General features: G+C 37.2%; 2 protein-coding genes across 3 annotated transcripts in view; one reads left to right on the forward strand and one right to left on the reverse strand.

Annotated features, from left to right (window-relative positions):
• wdr90 (WD repeat domain 90) overlaps positions 1-12,164 on the reverse strand; it is a 38,185-nt gene extending 26,021 nt beyond the window's left edge. For both annotated transcript variants that reach the window (XM_051681979.1, XM_051681980.1), the window contains exons 1-10: positions 11,915-12,164; positions 11,596-11,690; positions 8,548-8,724; positions 8,287-8,425; positions 8,010-8,180; positions 7,793-7,919; positions 2,348-2,415; positions 2,154-2,266; positions 1,830-2,045; positions 975-1,040 (exon numbers count right to left, since the gene is read on the reverse strand). In XM_051681979.1, the coding sequence (XP_051537939.1) occupies positions 975-1,040; positions 1,830-2,045; positions 2,154-2,266; positions 2,348-2,415; positions 7,793-7,919; positions 8,010-8,180; positions 8,287-8,425; positions 8,548-8,724; positions 11,596-11,690; positions 11,915-11,927 (1,185 nt within the window). In that variant the 5' untranslated portion in view covers positions 11,928-12,164. The remainder of the gene's footprint in view (positions 1-974; positions 1,041-1,829; positions 2,046-2,153; positions 2,267-2,347; positions 2,416-7,792; positions 7,920-8,009; positions 8,181-8,286; positions 8,426-8,547; positions 8,725-11,595; positions 11,691-11,914) is intronic.
• A 2,290-nt stretch (positions 12,165-14,454) lies between these two features.
• On the forward strand, positions 14,455-19,513 carry cluap1 (clusterin associated protein 1). The gene is given in 9 exon segments (XM_051682071.1): positions 14,455-14,668; positions 16,174-16,285; positions 16,735-16,914; positions 17,080-17,156; positions 17,158-17,248; positions 17,775-17,802; positions 17,805-18,081; positions 18,918-18,990; positions 19,378-19,513. Coding segments are annotated over 6 exon segments (540 nt in total). The 5' UTR covers positions 14,455-14,668; positions 16,174-16,207; the 3' UTR covers positions 17,891-18,081; positions 18,918-18,990; positions 19,378-19,513.
• The last annotated feature ends 1,362 nt before the right edge of the window (positions 19,514-20,875 follow it).

The raw sequence follows: 20,875 nt of genomic DNA on the forward strand, positions 1-20,875 counted from the left end.
AATTGGCCCGGTTGCTAGGGAGAGTAGAGTCACATGGGGTAAACACCTCGTGGTCGCTATAATGTGGTTCTCGCTCTCGGTGGGGCGTGTGGTGAGTTGTGCGTGGATGCCGCGGAGAATAGCGTGAAGCTTCCACACACGTTACGTCTCCGCGGTAACGCGCTCAACAAGCCACGTGATAAGATGCGCGGATTGACGGTCTCAGACGTGGAGGCAACTGAGATTCGTCCTCCGCCACCCGGATTGAGGCGAGTCACTACACCACCACAAGGATTTAGAGCATATTGGGAATTCCAAATTGGGGAGAAAAAAAAAAAGATGCAGTGAAAGGATCTTGGTGCTTAACATTGTATATTAAAAAGATCAATCTTGGGATGTAAAGAATTAATATCAAGCTAGTTCGAATGAACTTTGCGATTAATCAAAAAATTGATATTTTTACCCAGCCCTAATCCCTATTATTTTGTTTTATAGGTTAAAAAAATCAAATTCTTTTTGGGTAGTCACTGGAACTTGCTTATGTACCCCCTGGGGTATGCTTACCCCCAGTTGGAAATCACTGCCCCAAATGACCACAGTACACAGATTATATGCAAACACAGGCCTTATCAAGGTCCCTTTCAGGGCACGCTGGTCAAGATTACGATCAAAGAACATACTTAAAAACAGCAGTAAAATCTGACAACAATATCATAAATTGTGCTTCTTCAGCTCAGATCACACAAAAAAGGCTATTTTATCTAGGCTTGTTCAGTTAATGTGCATGTGCATTCTCGAGCTGACTGAGGGCGATGTCTGTGTCTAAAAGGTGTTTGGCTCTTTTACCTTTTCGACATCTGTAGACCGTTCCAATTTCTCCTATTCATTTTAATAGCAATGGCCCATCTCAGGCTAAATAGTATCTGACCTTATCATGTAAACCTTGCTTTAGCATGCATTTATGCTAAAAGTATATGTATTTATGTGTGATTAACCTGCGCTTGCTTTGCTGGTTTGACAGAAGGCAGAGAGACTGGTCGAGGAGACGCTGCATTAATGACCTGAAACAGAAAGTTAAAATACATTCAAATAATTATAAATTTGATAAAAGTTTCATTAATATCTTTTTTTATACAGTCCTGTTTACATGTTTATGAACTACCGATCAGTTAAGGGAATATTCAGGGTTAATTATTAGGTAAGCTCAATCGACAGCATTTGTGGCACAATATATTGTTTACCACAAAAAATATTTTCAACTCGTTCCTCTTTTCTTTTTTTTTTTTTATTTGAAAAATTGTGGTTACAGTGAGACACTTACAATGGAATTGAAAAGGGCAGCCCACAAACATTCAAATACACATTGTTTCTAAAGTATAAGGCCACAAGACGTAAACATTATATGTGTTTATATGACTCTAGTGTGGTAAAATCTCTGTTCTACATGTTTTTAGTGTGATAAAATTGCTTATAATATTTACCGGCTTTGTGTAATTATGGCAACAAAGTTGTAATATTGGATATAACTTTACTCTGATAAGGTAAGAAAGTGATTTATCACGCTAAAATCATGTTAACACATCTAATGCTTACATCTTGTGGCTTTTCTTTTTCCATTGTAATTTCCTCACTGTAACCTCAATTTTTGCTTCTTTTTTTTTTAAAAGAAAAGGATGAAGAAGTCGAAATAATTTTTTTTTATCATTAAAATTATTCTACAAATGCTGTCAACTGAGGTTCACGTGAAATTGCTCCTGATATTGTTACGATCTGAACCAAGAAAACTGACCTTCCAAGCGGCTCCATCTTTCTACTCAGATATAGTACAAATTAGTCTCTGATCTACTTACTGCAATTTCTTCCTCACTGTCTGTCACATGTGTGTAGACGTCATCCTCACAGCGAGCGTATACGTGTACACCATCATCATCGGCACACACTACTCTGAACTCTTCACCTGCCTGTGACATTTGACCTGGTGACTCCGGGCTCTCTGAGCCTCCAGATGGCGTATAAATCAACTCAGGCATACTGGTTGTCTGGATCGCTGATTGTTGTTTAGTGCTCTAGACAAAGAGAAAGAAACAATGAAAGAAATGGAAGGCGAGAGACGTCGTTTGGGACATTGGAATTAAGGTCAACTGAAGTTCACTGACACGCACACTCATTCTTACAGGTTTTGGTGTGGTTATCTGCTGGATGAGGGAGATGCGGTCTTGTACAGGTTTACTGACGCTTACAATGCGACTCTCTTCTCTTTGAGGACTCTTTTCAGCTGGCGTCTCCGCTGTAGAAACAGATGAGTGAGCTTTCAGTTTGATCTACGCTAAATGTACATTGTAATTGTGTGTGTTTAGATAAGGCTCACGATTAACTGCGCTGTTGGATCCTTTCTGTATGGAATCGAAGGGTAGCTTTGATCCATCTGAGGGAAACCTGTCAATCACACACAAGATGTGATATATTTATTATATTCATGCTGCAACAATGAAATAACATTGATATGTGAAGTCATAGTTGAAAATCAAAGTGAAATTGAGCAGGGTCAAGCAAAAATGTTTGATATTGACCGTGTTGTTTAAGGAATAGTTCAGACAAATATGACAATCCTGACCTAAGGCAATCACCCTCATGTCACTACAAACCTGTATTACAATTGTTGGTTTTCCGTGGAGCACAAAAGGATTTTTGAAGAAAGTTCAAAGTGCTCTTTTCCATACAATGAAAGTGGATGGTAAATGGTGTTGGGTAAGCTACTTTAAAAAAAGTAATCCACTACAAATTACTAACTACTTCTCTAAAAATTATAATCAGATTACTTTACTGATTACTTACTAGAATAAGTAATCATATTACTAGTGATGTCATCAAATATCGATATATACCAATTATTGATCAGCACATTATATTATCGATGTATTTTTGAGTCATCAATATATTAAAATTAGCCAACATTTAAATTAGAAGCCCAATTTGTATGCTTTTCCATTCACTCAGTTGGCCATCTGTTTAACAGTCTGGTGTAATAGCGTTGGGAGACCACAAGAGGGCAATATACCATTTACTGAAGCTGGTTGCGGTCACACACGCACACACACGCACACACACACACACACACACACGCACGCACGCACGCACGCACGCACGCACGCACACACACAGGACAAGGTGATGCGGCGTTTTTGTACTTCTTCAAGAATGAACAAAGTGACGTTGCTTTTGCAGGTTAGTGAAACTGGAGTAACTGCACAAACTGAATGATTAGAAATGGCGACGTTTATTATGCAGTTTCTCTGTATGTAGCATTGAATAGGTCTTTCATTCAAGCAGTCAAACCACAAAATGACGTACTTGTAACTGAAAACACATTGTGTAGGCTCTATGAAAGATACATGTTCACAATAGATCATCCAGTGATGGCTAGAATAAATAATTTTTGTCCTTTTGATAATGATTTGGGTCTAATTTAACAGAAAACTATGTGAGTTGAGCTCCATGGCGCTGCAGAATTTTGATGCTGAGCATTGCCAGTGTGTTTGTAACTTTGTAGAAATAAACAATTGTTTTGAATTTTAGAACACCCCATGTTGTCCGTCAGACGTGTCGGTGTGTGACCCCCTTTAATTTACCCTGCTGCTGACACTTTACCAAAGTTGTGTTGAGAAATATGTCTGAAGAGATAAAGACTATTGTGCAAGGAGCAGTCCTATTTATATCTGAAAAAATCCCGATGTGTATCGATAATCATCGGGAAAATCTTCAAATTATCAATGTGTAAAAAAGGCATCGATCCCAAGCCTACATATTACTAATTACTTGACTTAAGTAACTTTCTAAAACACTTGTCACAAACATTTTTTTTTTACGTTTGTTTTTCCGCTCAACAAATTCAAAATAATGTCAATTTTCTTCATGTTCATTGTCGCACACCCTTCAGCTGTCACAGAAACGCAAACAGACATACATATGAACATATGAATTCACATTTTAATTGTATTACACATGAATAATATTTTTGTTTTTATATTTGTAACCCAAGTAATGTACTTAAAAGTAAATAACTGTAAAAGTCAGTAACTGTAATCTTATTACAAGAATTTAAAAAAGTAATGTTACATAACATTTTGTGCCTAAAATTATTTAAATTACAGTAACTAATTACTTTGTAATCCAATTACACCCAACACTGATGGTGACTAAAGGGGGTTGCACACCGGACGCGTCTGGCGGACGAAAGGGTGCATTCCAAAATTCGAACAATTGTTTTCTATGAATGTACACACACCGCTGCCTCCACTCGGTGCCCACCTACAACTCCGGAGGCTGCTCAAATTTCTGCCATGCCACAGAGCGCAACTCAAATATTTTCCATTAAATTAAACCCAAATCAGTGGACATATATTATTTACTCTAGCCTTGTTCATTCTTTAAAAAGGGAAAAACCTGGCTAACTTTTGTGTGTACTGTCTGCCATGTGAACCGCATCGACGTGCCCAGTGTTTGATAACTGTGCCGTGTCCTAGCCGCGATGCGGCGCTTCTCGTCCGGTGTTCAACTGCCTTAAGTCTGCTAAGCTCCAAAAAGGTGGTCCAAACGACTCTTGTGCTATATTCCAAGAATATTCCAACCTTTCGATAACCTGTGTGTGAAGATCCGAACGAAAAACTGAAATTTAAGTTGTTATTCTCTGAAAACCTTAATGTGCATAGTATGAATATAAACAAATGCATGACTAGGCTTGTCGCAATTTTTAAATAATTGTCTGATGTCGGTTATTTTATCAAACCACGGTTATTTAAAATAATTGCGATTATTGTGCACTTATAATTCCAATCATATTCTACTGTCCAAATAAGAGAATTTTAAGTGAATATATAAATGCTATGAACGTTTGTGTGTCTCATTCAAATGAACTCCGACCATCTCACTGAGCGTGAAGATTAACCACTTCTGGCGCTGATGGTAAAGCACTCCGGTTTCACTTTAATATAACGATCATGTAACGGCAAATGTTCTTGGTTATTGTGGGTTCATACAGACAGTATTAATGACACAGTGACACAGGAGACATATGTTAACTCTATTTCTGTGGAGATGACAGAATAAAGAAACAGAATCTTAGCAGGTCTTCATGCGAAATAAGGTCTCGTGGGTTTAATCAGAGAACCTTAAAATAATGTGTGAGAGAAAAGAATTTAGGACAGAAATATTATGCTATTGCATATATATAATATAATCTAATAATAATACAGTTTTAATTAGTGCTGTTGGAATTAACGCATTTACCGTTAATACAGCATAAACACTTGTTGGGAGGGCGGAACCTTTGTAATGTGTCCACCTGGAGTCATTACAGTGACGGACACACCACAACAGCGCTTCACTGTCAGTGATAAAATGATGGAGAAAGGAGCTCTTAGCGCTATTATTTGATGTACAAAACAAGTCCAGTATTTTCAGCCTATGTAAGGAGCATTTTAATTACCACACAAGCACGTCAAGTCTTAACTATCACTTCACTTTTCGGACACCCGTGGAGTCCCAAGTGACACTTGGTGTTGCCGCCCTGACGCGAATCATGAGTGTAGCTTCACAGGAAAGTGGACAGCCACAGTCTACTGGCAGATTAATATTGTGGAGGATTTAAGAGATTTAATCCCCATTGCAATGAATAACAAACCTATGGGGACTAAAGCTATCTTTACACAGTAAAGGTGGCACATAAGCTGCATCTGAAGATGCAATTAGATGTATTCTCACAGAGCAGAAATAAATGCATTTACACAGCAGTTGCAAATGCATAAATAATGCTATAAGATGAATATTTTAAATTAGAGCTGTCAGAATTAATGCGTTAACACATGTGATTAATTTAAAACATTTAACGTGTTAATTTTTCTTAATCGCAATCAACGCATTTAACGTTAATACAGCATAAACACTGGTGTGAAGGGCGGAACCTTTGTAATGTGTCTGCCCGGAGTCATTACACTGATGCACACGCCACAGCCCTTCTACCGAGGGGAGCCTACAAGTTTAGCATACGTGGTGGTCCCATAGACATTCTATGGGCGGAACTGTCTAAACACGCTAAAACAGACCGTTATGCTCCCTCCTATGATAGAGCTGCGGAGGTTGTTATCTCGTAAATAAAATAATCTCTGACAGCGCTTTACTGTCAGTGATAAAATGATGGAGAAAGGAGCTCTTAGCGCTATGCAATGTACAAAACAAGCCAAGATGGGACTTGTGATAGTATTTTTCAGCCTATGTAAGGCGCATGGTGAGTTCAAAGAGGCGCTGGTGTTGACGCTCTGACGCGAATCATGAACGCAGCTTCATGATTGCTGTAACAAAGCGGATAGCCACAGTTTACCGGCAGATTACTATTGTGGTGGATGAGAGTTTAAGAGATTTAATGCATATTGCAATGAATATGCAACCTATGTGTGGACTAGTTCTTTCAATTTGTCAAACTCCCTCTCAGTAGACTTTGGGAAACGTTTGATGTTACTTGAATTGGTGCTATTTTAGTGCATTATGTTAATAAAGCATTATATTGCTAGAAATTTTGTTTTGTTTTCTTCTAAAATGAAAATAAATAAATTATGACAAGAAAATAAGTATATATAGTGTCAAATTTCAGCACATTCAAAATATGCGATTAACTACAAAAAAAAAACCTGCGATTAATCGCAATTAAAAAATGTAATCGCCTGACAGCACTACTTTAAATGTGCAATTATGAGATATATAGAGAAATATGAAATGAATGAAAATATGAATGAATACTCAACCTATGGGGACTAATTCTTTCAAGTCAACCTCCCAATTAGACTTTGGGAAAAGTTGAAATTTAGATGAATTGGTGCTATTTTAGTGCATTCCTTTCATTATACTGTGGAAGGCTTTGTTTGGAAAATATTCGTAAAGCATTTTATTGTTACATATTGGGCTTTTTTTTCTTTCCTAAGATGGAAATAAATGCATTTTGACAGGAAAATAATTATATATGGTCACAAATTTCAGCATTATCTAAATCTGCGATTAATTGCGATTAACTACAATTTTAACTACAATTAACTGTGATTAAAGATTTTAATCGACTGACAGCACTACTGTAATTATAAAATTAACCAAGACAAAAGTTGACCAAAAAAAAAAGAAAGACAGGTATTTTAAGTATTCTCCAATATTTTAATATTTAAAATATTATTTTTCATGTCATTCATACATTATTAAAGCCATTAAAGAAAATCATATATCCCAATTGTATATGTTTCCAAGTTAAATATGAATAAATGACTTGGTGTATGAAGCACACATACAGTACACCTTAAGAAGTTTAATTATTATTTGTATGACAATTAATCTTGAAAGCCCTAAAGCAGACAATGAATCGTAATTAATTGCAATTATTTGTTTAACAATTAATCGTCAGCCAAATTTCATAATCGTGACAGCCCTAGGCATGACTAAGATTTGAGAGCTACAAAGAAGGGCTTTTTTTTTTTCCTCAAAGAAATATATTGTATGTCTTCAGAAGACTTGGAATAAAGCACATGAGTTGTATAGACTACTTTTACAATGCTTTTTCTCCTTTTTGGAGTAAACATCCTCTGGTCACATCTACATTTGCTCTATGGATAAAATCAGCTTAGATATTATGCAAGTTATTATGTGTTCCATGCAAGAAATAAAGTCATTTGGGTTTGGAATGACATTAGGGTCAATAAATGATGACAGAATTTCCATTTTTAACTCTAGACAAGTGCATAGTTATCCTACATTCTCTGCAACAGGTGGCACTCACCTAATGTAATCATACAACTGGTGCCAGCTCTGGCCTTTCAGTACAGGGAAACACATTTCTCTGGGCATCGGGGCAGTGCCATCTGGCAATTTCAACCCAGCTTGCCTGAACTCAGTGTATGACAGACCTACAAAAAAAGACAACGATAAAGAGGGATTGTGAGAGCTTTGTGTGAGCATTTGTGTGTACCAATAAGCATCTGTACGATTGTGTGTACCGGGGTCAAACAGCAGGTCGCTAGTGATGATGTTTTTGACAGACATATTGGCACAAAGTTTAATGCTCTTCAGGTGACTGTGTGTTTTGTTCAGATAAACTGAGAGCAAGTAATGGAGATCCATCATAAGACACGTCCAACGCGTACATGGTGGCGCAGGACCCACAAAACCTGAAACACAAAAGTTACCCATTAGTATTGACAAATTCTTCCAATATGTACCACATTGAAAACATATTTGACAGTATAAGATGCTTGATGTTTGCTGAATGTTTACCTTGTTTTGCAGCACTGGCTGTATTCTCATACACTGAACCATGAGCAGCTCCACACAGAAAAGGGAACTGCAGCCACGTTGCTGTGGACTTGAACTCTTTGAACATGTTGGAAAAAGACACACGGATAACCTGGCCCTCCTGAAAGAAAAAACAACAGATCTGATTCAACAAAAACATAGACAGACCTAGAGACTGACAGACAGACAGGAAGAATACATTATTATATACAGTAATTATGCACACAAATTTACACTTCTCACCTCAGCAGCAATGTCCAGGTGCACAATGAAGTGTTTATTTGGGCTGGGTCTGAATAGCAGATAAAAGTACCAGCCGGTGAGACCTAGAGACTGGCTGCTGGTTTTGGGCAGTAGAATGAAGTTACTGGCCGGTATAGAGCCACGGATCCGGAACACAGAACACTTCAGGGTTTTATCCTGCCATCACATCACAATGGAAACAATACAGCATGATTATATACATTATATCATATAGTCTTATTCATTGGAGTGATTAGAAGTGAACTTAAACATTACAACCTTTTAATATCCAAAATCATTGGAAATAAAGAGTGATATCCCTTTACAGGCTAGACTAGACTAGACTAGACAGATAGGATCGACAGACAGATATGGGAACAAAAGACGTTTAAAAGGTCTGAATTTACAGACATGCTCTGGCACACATTTTTGCGAAGGACATGCTTAATGCATTCCTGGGAGGAATTTGAAAAAAAAAATGTTATAATAATAATAATTAATATATATATATACACACACACACATATACACATACACACACACACAGTACTGTGCAAAAGTTTTAGGCACTTGTGAAAAATGTTGCATAGTGAGGATGTCTTCAAAAATAATGACATAAATAGTTTTCATTTATCACTAATGTCACACAAAGTCCAGTAAACTTAAAAAAGCTAAATCAATATTCGATGTGACCACCTTTGCCTTTAAAACAGCACCAATTCTCCTAGTTACACATGCACACAGTTTTTCTTGGTTGTTGGCAGATAGGATGTTCCAAGCTTCTTGGAGAATTCGCCACAGTTCTTCTATCTGTTTAGTCTGTCTCAATTGCTTCTGTCTCTTTATGTAATCCCAGACTGACACGATGTTCAGTGGGGGGTTTTGTGGGGGACAAGACATCTGTTGCAGGGCTCCCTGTTATTCTGTTCTATTCTATTTGCTAAAGAAATGTTTGGGAGTCTAACATTTATATTTCCTATTGATACACTAAAGATGAAAATATAAATAACCATCTTAAGACAAATGTTTTTGTGAAACATCTTATGTGCCTAAAACTTTTGCACAGTACTGTATATATCCTTTTCATAATAAACATCCCTAAACATTATTCTTATGACAAGGGACTATTAAAGATATATAGGGTCAGTATAGGGATGGAATCCCAGACTTAAAATTGATAATATCAGAAAAAAGGGGTAAGGTTAAAATGAGCCAGATGCATTACCAAAATCATTCTAGAACTATATCCTATTAATATCTTTGGTTTAAACCTTTTGGTTGTATTGTTCTTAATTTTTTTATCCAGTACACCTCCTTATTCTTTCACTGTTGGGTTAACCACAGTCGATTACATTCTAGGCCTGAAATCTTAAGGTTTGCAACTGAATGTTCTCTAAAATGAGAGTATAATATTTTGTCTGGCTCCTGGCAACCCTCCTGATATATATGTTGTTTTAAACGAACTGCTTGGGTATGTTTTGTTTCACCTATATATCATTTCCCACACTTTGTACACGCTATAACATAAATCACACTGCAACTTTGAAATGTAAAAGCTTGTAAAATGGGACTACCCAAGTAGGAAAATTTGTTAAAAACTAAATTTCTGGATTTAAAATGAAGATGCCAAGATAGAAACTTAGGTTTATAAGCAGAATGTTGTATAAATCGAGCATGCACTAACATATCTTTCAAATTTTGATTTCTTCTAAATGCTGCTATAACCTTAAAGGGTCTCAAAACATTGTGTCTGTCCTGTGACAGCTGAAAATGAGTCTTTACAACAGAATTCAATTTCTCAGCCATTGGTGAAAATAAACTAATCAATAGAATCAAAGATGTTCCCTTATTCATATCCTTTGGGACAAAACTCCCTACAAACCTCCGCTTTAATACCCCACAGAAACCTCTAGGTGTGAGGGCTTTAAAAGGTACAAATGTTGCCTCTTCAACATCATCTTGTTGGGAACAAATTCTATAAAATAGGATCACTTGAGATTTAATAATCCCCTTCAACGTATGTTTAGGGTGAAAACTCTTTACGTGCAAAAATGCATGTGTGTCAGATAGACTTAAAAAACACCTTTGTACCCAAACCATACATTCTCCCAACTGGGATTATGTGTATTTAAAATATCTACAAATGTATAAAACTCCCCCTCTGAATGAGTCCAAAGCCCAAATATGTCATCCAAATATCTACAATACCTGACAGGAAAAACAGGGCATTTCTGAAAGACAGTTTGCTCCCAGTCTGCCATATAAATATTCGCATAAACTGGGGCAAATATCTATCCCATAGCTGTGCCATGTATTTGTAAATAGTGTTTAGAATTAAATAAAAAATAATTTCTAGTTAGACCCATTTCCAGCAGTGACAGAATGATCTCATCACATCTTCTTGGATCAGGATATCTCAAAAATATGTTCTTTACTGCCTTGAGTCCTAAGGCTGTATCAATATTTGTATAGAGGCAATCAATATCAATAGAAAACAAAAACGTATTTTCAGTTACTAGTATATTTCTAAGTCTCTGCACAAAATTATATGTGTCCTTTATGTAACTGGGATGCATCTTTGCATAGAGGATTTAAAAAATAATCAATTTATTCTGCCACTCGACATGATTCTGACAGTCCGATACTATGGGTTGGCTGGCAGATTGATAGATAGCTCATAGACAGAAAGACAGATAGATAGACAGACAGATAGACAGGATCAAATAAAATGTTCTAACTAGATAGATAGCTGTCAGACAGACAGACAGACAGATAGATAGATAGATATGCAGAATCAAATCAAATGTTCTACCTAGATAGATAGCTGACAGACAGACAGATAGACAGATAAACAGGATCAAATCAAATGTTCTACCTAGATAGATAGCTGACAGACAGACAGACAGGATCAAATAAAATGTTCTACCTAGATAGACAGCTGACAGACAGACAGACAGATAGATAGATAGATAGATAGATAGATAGATAGATAGATAGCTGACAGACAGACAGATAGACAGATATGCAGGATCAAATCAAATGTTCTACCATGTATGTGGTGACATCTCCCTCTTTGCTGACTTTCTTCCATTCCTCTATCTTCATGTGTTTGAAGATGTTGACATATGGCTGCTGCCACAAAGCTGATGGACAGAAACACAGTCAATTCATTTAATGCTTTAATGCATGTGTGTTTGTTTATTCGAATTGTACTGTAATGCATATTGTTGTATAGAATATACTGTGCTATCTTTTATTTAGCGTGTAAACTGTACTATGCTGTATATTCAATATTTTAATAAGTTCAGCGCAGAACTAACTTCATTAGTTATGCGTTTCGTTTTTTACGTTTTAAAAGTAATCTTACCTCTGGAAGGCATTGTTGAGTTCACAGATCTGATTCACCTGTTGACAGCTAACGGACTACAGTTCACAAACTATCAGAAATTAATTCACTTCCGTCTCCAACATGTCCACACTGACTTTTTACATGATGACAATGTGGGTCAATGTCGTACAGAGTTTTATGTTTCAATTTTAGTCGCTGTTTTGTGTGGTTGGCGGGTCTGTGTTTTGTTTCTGTTGATGAATCGCACCGCTCGCGCTGCAGAGACCGCCACGTTCGAACGGCATGACGTCAGAGCGACGTATTTGTCCCATAAGCGTAAACATGAGGAATTTTTCTAATAATTGTTATATTCTTCACAAAAGTATTCTCTTGAAAAAAAAAAAAAAAAAAAAAAAAAAATTATAAAATATCCTACTTTTGTGACCCATAAATAATATTAACGACGTTCGCACTTGTCTACTGGACTGCAGAATAGAGTGAACTACGGAAGCTCTGAACCGCAAGGTGGAAAAATAAAAAATAACGGTGAAAAAAAAAAAAAAAAAATAGTGTCTCAGTTCCTTCTTGAGCCTAAGTCTTAACATTTTTTCTCTCTTCAAAAAAAATTTTTTTTCTCTCTTCAAACATTTTTTTTTTTTCTCTTCAATAAATGTTTTTTTCTCTCTTCAAAAAATTTTTTTTCTCTCTTCCACCTTGCGGTTCAGAGCTTCCGTAGTGAACAGCCTCTCGGGCAAGTTAAGCCAGAGATTATTTAGCAGAGATGGGACACTTCTATTCAAATGAATGGGATAAAGTGGAACGCCCAACCAAGAAGCTCTTGCGCCTAACATTCAGCAGATAGAAAGAAAGTCCCGCCTTACAGGTAAAAGAGCCAATCACCTTTTAGATACAGACATCGCCTGTCAATCATGCGCATTAGTTTTACAAGCCGGGAAAATTGCTTGTTTTAGAGTAATATGAGATAAAGAAGCAAAATTTATGATACCAATATTATCAAATTTAATTGTTGATTTGAAGTATGTCCTTTGATCGTAATCTTAACCAGCCGTTTTTGAGATTACAGTGTTTCCCCATTCAAACTGAAAGGAGCTTCACTTTCATGACTGGAAATATCCTCCAGAGAGCGTTCCAAAGATGGCCGACAGTGGACTGACTTGCTAGAGACACTTTGGTCAAACTCAATCGACAGCATTTTTGGCATAATGATTACCACAAAAATGAATTTTGACGTACCCCTCCTTTTCTGTAAAAACAGCAAAATCTGGGTTACAGTGAGGCACTTACAGTTGAAGCGAATGGGGGCAAATTTTGAAACTTTAAAATACTAACTTTTTCAAAAGCATAGCGTGTTAACGTGGTTTTAGTGTGATAAAATCACTTACTAACCTTTTCTGTGTAAAGCTATAGCCAATTTTACAACTTCGTTCCCATGACGATGTTATGTCTACAAACCCTAAAACCTTAAAATAACGATTTAAACAACTTTACAGCTCAAATAACACATGAGTTCTAACAGAAGAATTAATGTAAGTGCTTTTATAAAATTATAAGCTTCAAATTCTGCTTTTAAACCCTCCAAAAATTGGCCCCATTCACTTCCATTGTAAGTAACTCGCAGTAACCTCGATTTTTGCTTTTTTTTTTTTTTTCTAAAAAGTATAAGTATAAAAAAATATTTTTTTGTGGTAATCAACATTATGCCACAATTGCTGTTGATTGAGCTTAAAGGTGCACTCAGTCATTTTTTCCTCATTAAAAAAGCTGAAATCCTAAAAACACAAGTTGTGATTTTGCAGTATATGTAGGAAATCATGACCACTCACATTAAAATGAAGACTCCAGTTATATCAGTAACCTTATAAAAGCTGTTTTATTCTACATGGAGAGGGTCCGCACATGTGGGCGGCCATGTTAGGATCACATGACCAGCCAAATACCACTCGCTTAATCTCAGTAACCGTCCTGTTATTTGAGACTTTTTTCACTCATTTATTAAAGTAATCATGGCTGTCTGTGAATAGTAAATTTCTACAATGGCATCTGAAAATGAAAATTATTGATTTTAAATGATGCTGCATCCAAGCCGCTAGGTGTCAGTGCATGTCCAAGATGACACAAAAACAAAAGTTACTGAGTACACCTTTAACTTGTATTGAACCCTGAATATTCCTTTAAGGATATTTTCTAATGTTCAGATTGACAAATTCAAAATCAACTGCTTTTCATTTATATCCATAATATATAGTAGTAATACTATATCCGTTTGCTGTCAAGATTCACTTACGGAGTATTAAAAATGCGTTTATGATTTTGTTTGTCCACTTCGCGCTCCCGTAGGTCCGTTTTGCTGCCATAGTGACGAAAACCGCAACAGAGGTTTGTGCAATTCCAGCGTGCTCATCTTCCATCTTATTTGATATGATTTATGAGTATCACGGTGAAATATTCATTTATCCGTGAAGTTGGCCTTGTAGATGCAGTATGATGATTTTCATTCATATTTATTAGGCTAGCTTAATGCTCCATTCTAATGTGCGTTGTTTTCATTGGTAATTTTACAATATTATAAATATTGATGTATATTTTGAAAATATACGGAGGCAGGTGTTAGACCAAGTAGTTTCCAATCTATATGTATTTTTAAGTATATTAACAAGCACATTTTATTGATTTAGTTAGATGTCTGATGCATTTTTGTCTTGTAGGTGACAGCAGCTACTGTTTACTGGATTAAAAGGAGGGCAGCAGTGATGTATTTTAGAGATCTGAGGAGTTAGTAAAGCAACATTTTAATTTTATACATCAGTAACTATTGTTTGTAAAGGCTAGTTACTTAAAATAAGATGTAGTCAAAGTGCTTTTAAAGGGATAGTTCACCCAAAAATGAAAATTAAGTCATTGTTTACTCACTCCTGTGTTGTTATAACTCTATATGACTTTCTTTTTCTTAACACAAAGGGAGAAATTGTGAAATAATGTTGTGCTCAGTGATGTCATACAATGGCAGTTTATGGTGACCACCTCTTCAAGCTTCAAAAGAACACAAAATACAATTCAGAAGTCTAATAAATTACTCCATGAGACTCATGATTATTATGAAAGCATACGATAAGGTTTAGTGAGAAACAAACTGGTAATGTATTATTTAGTGAAAATGTTCACTGGCCATTGATCTCCGGTGAGCGTTCATGATAGGGCACGAGAGCAACAGTTCACGCAACCCTCTCGCGACATTGGGGCATTCAAGCAAAACTTGTTTATCTAAAAACAGGTCCTCCACAGTGATAGTGACAACAGAACACAACACAGCTGCACACAAAACAGAAAACAGAACTTACTAAATATGTCTGAAGAGTTTGAAGTCAAAGAATTGATGCATTTCTATGCCCAGCCTTATTTTTTGAAACCGAGTACTCGAAAATCAAAGAGAAACATAGAGGAGGCTACAGGCAGCCACAGTCACACTGTGTCCTAACCTGATGGAAAACGACACACGATATAAGGTATAATCAGAGTTTATCAGAGTTTTTATCCTAACCAGCAGTGACGAGAGACGGTACATTCTATTGATCGCTTGTTTTCTATTTTCAACATTGTGTGGGTAACTCCATCCACTGTGAAATGGCACCGGTCCAAAAATGTTCAAAAAAATAAGGCTGGGCATAGAAATGTATAAATTCTTCGACTTCAAACTCTTCAGACATATTTTGTAAGTTCTGTTCTCTGTTTTGTTTGCTTTCGCTGTGGAGGACCTGTTTTTAGACAAACAAAACAGGTTTTCACTTGAACGCCCTAATGTCGCGGGGGCGCTGCGTGAACTGTTGCCCTTGTGCCCTATCATGAACACACACAGGAGATCAACGGTCAGTGAAAATTTTCACTAAATAATAGATTCGATTTCGGTTTGTTTCTCACCAAACCTTATCGTATGCTTTCATAACAATCATGAGTCTCATGGAATAATTTATTAAAACTTCTGAATTATACTTTTGTGTTCTTTTGAAGCTTGAAGAGGTGGTCACCATAAACTGCCATTGTATGACATCACTGAGCACACTATTATTTCATAATTTCTCCTTTTGTGTTAAAAAAGGAAGTCATATAGAGTTATAACAACACAGACAATGACTGAATTTTCATGGTGAACTATCCCTTTAATATTTCTACTGTTTCAATATGTGTTTAACTACCGTATTGACTGTATAAATGTGTCCGTATGTGCTTATAAAGCATCTTAGAACTGTTTTGTAATAATATGTTATGGTTTGGATCTGTAGATTTTACAGAGATGATGCGAGCGCTCGGCTACCCATGCCTCATTTCTATGGAGAACTTCAGATCTCCAAACTTCCCTTTAGTGGTAGAGATTCTCATCTGATTTGTCCAGAGGTGATAAATATTAGCCTTTTAAATTATGCTTTTAATTTATGCCCATAATAATTATGAAAACTACCATACATTTATTTAAAAATTATTATAATTTTTTGTATATTCCAATTTATATGAACCTCAGATGGAAATTCCTAGTGATTTGGACATGGAGTCAGACAGAGTGTTTTCATCAGATCATTAATATTTCATAATATATGTTCATTCAAATTTAGTCCTAACACAGCATCAGGGGAAAAACGGGTTTCATACAGTATTATTAGTAGCATTTTTCCAAACATAACATAGAAGTTATTGAGGCATTAGACATCAGAAGATATACCAAAATCCCTTATGTGATGCTAATAAAGTAATTTTCCATAATGTTATTACCAAATGAATGCTAATTATGTTCATGTGTTGTGTTTGTGCATCATGAATGTACTGTCTATTTATGTATGTTTCTCTAGGTGACAAAGGCTCATGTGCTATTGAATCTCAAGCGTTTATATCAGGCAGATGGTTATGCTGTGAAAGACATGCTGAAAATCACCAGCATCCTCTACAATGCCATGAAGACCAAAGAGAACACCACTGGTGACCTGAACCCTGATGAAAACAGCAAGTTCATGTTTGACCTGGGGTCAAAGGTAAAGGTCAAGTGTAGGATAGATTAGACTAATACCATGAAATGATGTCATGTTCCTTCTACAAGAGTTTTTCAGGATAAGTTAGTATCAACTTAAGCAATAATTTACATTGTTGATACTCAAGAGTATGTATACTTTTGGCTGTTTTTTCACATATCCGTCCAGATAGCAGATTTAAAAGTGGCAGGACAGCTGGGATCTGAGATAACAGCAAAGAGAGCAGCTCTGTATGACCTGCTTGGGCCTGAGAGAGAACAGGACGGCAGCGATTGCCTGACCACTGGAGATCACTGAGACAGAGAGAGCTCTCAGAGCAGCAGTGAAAGACGTTATGGTAAATCACAGATCCACATTCAATGACAACTGTAATGGTCATGTTTTTTTGCATTGAATACATTTGCATTGCAGTTTTTAGTGTCTATTATTAGTCTGTGTAGACAGGAAGCCTCATGAATCTTAGAGTATGTCTGCATTAAACAACATGACAAACTTTTTTATTTTTATTTCAAAATCTCCAGTTATTTATGATTGGATCACTTTAAGCATTATAGAACTACAGTATTAGAACCTTATAAGAACTGTTAGTACCTAGAAATATAAAGTGTACCACAAATGTTCTTTGTAAGTGCTATACAAGTCTCTAGAGGGCAGCGAGAACTCAAAATACCTTTCTGTGTCAGGTCAGTTCTTGAAAGGCATGATTTTAGTACAAACAGTGAACAGTGTACATTATTTATTTATTAAAAGAACATGCAGTTCTTTGGAGAATTTGGATCTAGTGGGCAAGTGATGTTATTTTGGAGTTGCAATGATATCTAACCTTGTGTACTAATACATTGTGCATGTTTTACTGTGTTCAGGAGAGCATCTAAATGACTAAGGATCTGCTCAAGGCCTGGAGGCCAAAATTGAGAAAAAGAAACAGGATCTGGAGAGAAACCAAAAACGTTTACAAACCCTACGGTGCATACGGTGAGCCGCAGGCACAGAAATTCAGTACTGTCTGACACTGTTTTGTTGTGTAGTCCAGCATTTATGGATGAATACGAGAAGATTGAAGAGGACTTGCAGAAGCAGTACCAGACGTATCTCGAGAAATGTCATAACCTGAGTTTCCTGGAGCAACAGCTGGATGACTATCACAGAGCAGAGCAGGAATGGTTTGAGGTACAATTACACACTCTTGTTTTACACCCCATTTCCACCTGGTATTAAGATGCGTTTCGGGTGATCCAATCACGTGTTCAGTGCTAAAAACAGGTCTAAACGGGGTCTAAACCATTTTTTTTGAGGGGATCGGATCACAGAACCACATACGAATGTGGTCAAAAACGCATGTGACCAGATCGCATTTGAGGTGTAAACGCTCATCCGTCCTGTATGCGTCCCGGCAGCAGTGAAACTCCAGCCATCACCTGTCAGTCAACCGCTGTGCTAAAACAAGGGTTTAAACTTTGCAGATTACGAGCGGCTTTAAAAGGAAATAACCATTCAATCAGAACATTTTAAAAAGCGGATACATACACAATCATTAGAGCTTCACACAGATCTTCTTTAGTGTGTCTGATATCAACACAGACGAGAAGCACAAACACCTGAAGCTCCTTTAATACAGGTAATCCACTAAAATAATGGATAATTCTGCTTGACATGTTGAGTTTGTTCTTAGATTAAATTTCAACCGCATCTGGGAGAAACAGCGCACCATTTTTTTTCTTCAGGCTTTCTTTGTCTTTTCTGACTATGTTGCGCTTTAATATCATGCAGTAACACACTGACATAGTGATTGATGCATGTCGTCATAAATCAGAGACCCTCCCCTCCAAATCCGAACACAAGTGGTCACAGGAGACGCATTTACAGGTATAAACAGCGATGTGTCTCACCTGACCACATGTGATCGGATCACCCGAGACGCATCGTATGAGGCCAGTACAGTTTTCATGAAGATTTAAGGATAATGAATTAATGGGAAATGTAATCACTATACTTTTTTTTTTTAGGAAGCTGAAATTACAATGAGAATGATACAAAACAAATTAAAAGAGGAAGAAAAGAGACTCATGAGGAGTAGAGGTAACACACACACGGATTTGCCAAGCTACTTCTGATGTTTTTAAATAAATCTAAATAGAATTATGACAAACAAACCCAAATAAACTTTTTTTAGAATGAAAATACACATTTTTACAATTAAAACAAAAAATACCTCTGAGTATGTACCCAAAAAGAGCTTTTGTCAGATTTAGCTCACCTATGGGGACAATTTTGTTATAGCCAAGTAAATCCACACACACACGCACACACACACACACACACATTTGAACATAAACAGTGTTGTGTGTAATCTGATAACAAGGTAATTAGTTACAATAATCGAATTACACTATATTGCCAAAAGTATTCGCTCATCTGCCTTTAGACACATATGAACTTGAGTGACATCCCATTCTTAATCCATAGGGTTTAATATGACGTCGGCCCACCCTTTGCAGCTATAACAGCTTCAACTCTTCTGGGAAGGCTTTCCACAAGGTTTAGGAGTGTGTTTATGGGAATTTTTGTCCATTCTTCCAGAAGCGCATTTGTGAGGTCAGACACTGATGTTGGACGAGAAGGCCTGGCTCGCAGTCTTCGCTCTAATTCATCCCAAAGGTGTTCTATCGGGTTGAGGTCAGGACTCTGTGCAGGCCAGTCAAGTTCTTCCACACCAGACTCGCTCATCCATGTCTTTATGGACCTTGCTTTGTGCACTGGTGCGCAGTCATGTTGGAACAGGAAGGGGCCATCCCCAAACTGTTCCCACAAAGTTGGGAGCATGGAGTTGTCCAAAATCTCTTGGTATGCTGAAGCATTCAGAGTTCCTTTCACTGGAACTAAGGGGCCAAGCCCAGCTCCTGAAATACAACCCCACACCATAATCCCCCCTCCACCAAACTTCACAGTTGGCACAATGCAGTCAGACAAGTACCGTTCTCCTGGCAACCGCCAAACCCAGACTCGTCCATCAGATTGCCAGATGGAGAAGCGTGATTCGTCACTCCAGAGAACGCGTCTCCACTGCTCTAGAGTCCAGTGGCGGCGTGCTTTACACCACTGCATCCGACACTTTGCATTGCACTTGATGATGTATGGCTTGGATGCAGCTGCTCGGCCATGGAAACCCATTCCATGAAGCTCTCTACGCACTGTTCTTGAGCTAATCTGAAGGCCACATGAACTTTGGAGGTCTGTAGCGATTGACTCTGCAGAAAGTTGGCGACCTCTGCGCACTATGCGCCTCAGCATCCGCTGAACCCGCTCTGTCGTTTTAGTTGCTGTCATTCCCAATCGCTTCCACTTTGTTATAATACCACTGACAGTTGACTGTGGAATATTTAGTAGCGAGGAAATTTCACGACTGGACTTGTTGCACAGATGGCATCCTATCACAGTACCACGCTGGAATTCACTGAGCTCCTGAGAGCGGCCCATTCTTTCGCAAATGTTTGTAGAAGCAGTCTGCCTAGGTGCTTCATTTTATACACCTGTGGCCATGGAAGTGATTGGAACACCTGAATTCAATTATTTGGATGGGTGAGCGAATACTTTTGGCAATATAGTGTATTTTTAGCCAAAAGTAGTGTAATTCCTTACATTTTAAATTCTTGTAATCAGATTACAGTTACTGACTTTCATCAGTAATAATTTTAACTACATTACTTAGGTTACACATATTTGTAAAATTATATTATTTATAGGGTTGTGATTTTTTTTTAAATACCGTAACCGTAGGATTTTCATGACTTTTGGTTCCATTAACGGTTCTGACGTGTGCAATTTTCTGCCGATGCGGACGGAACACAACTAAAATACTCTGACAGTGTTTTGTGCAGCGCATTTCCACAGCAACGCTGACCCCTACTGAATCTACAGCGTAAAACGCAGCACGCCCAGTGTTTTTAGAATCCCGAACAAATGT

The sequence above is a fragment of the Myxocyprinus asiaticus genome, chromosome 41 (assembly GCF_019703515.2).
Source record: "Myxocyprinus asiaticus isolate MX2 ecotype Aquarium Trade chromosome 41, UBuf_Myxa_2, whole genome shotgun sequence".
Taxonomy (NCBI): Eukaryota; Metazoa; Chordata; class Actinopteri; order Cypriniformes; family Catostomidae; genus Myxocyprinus; species Myxocyprinus asiaticus.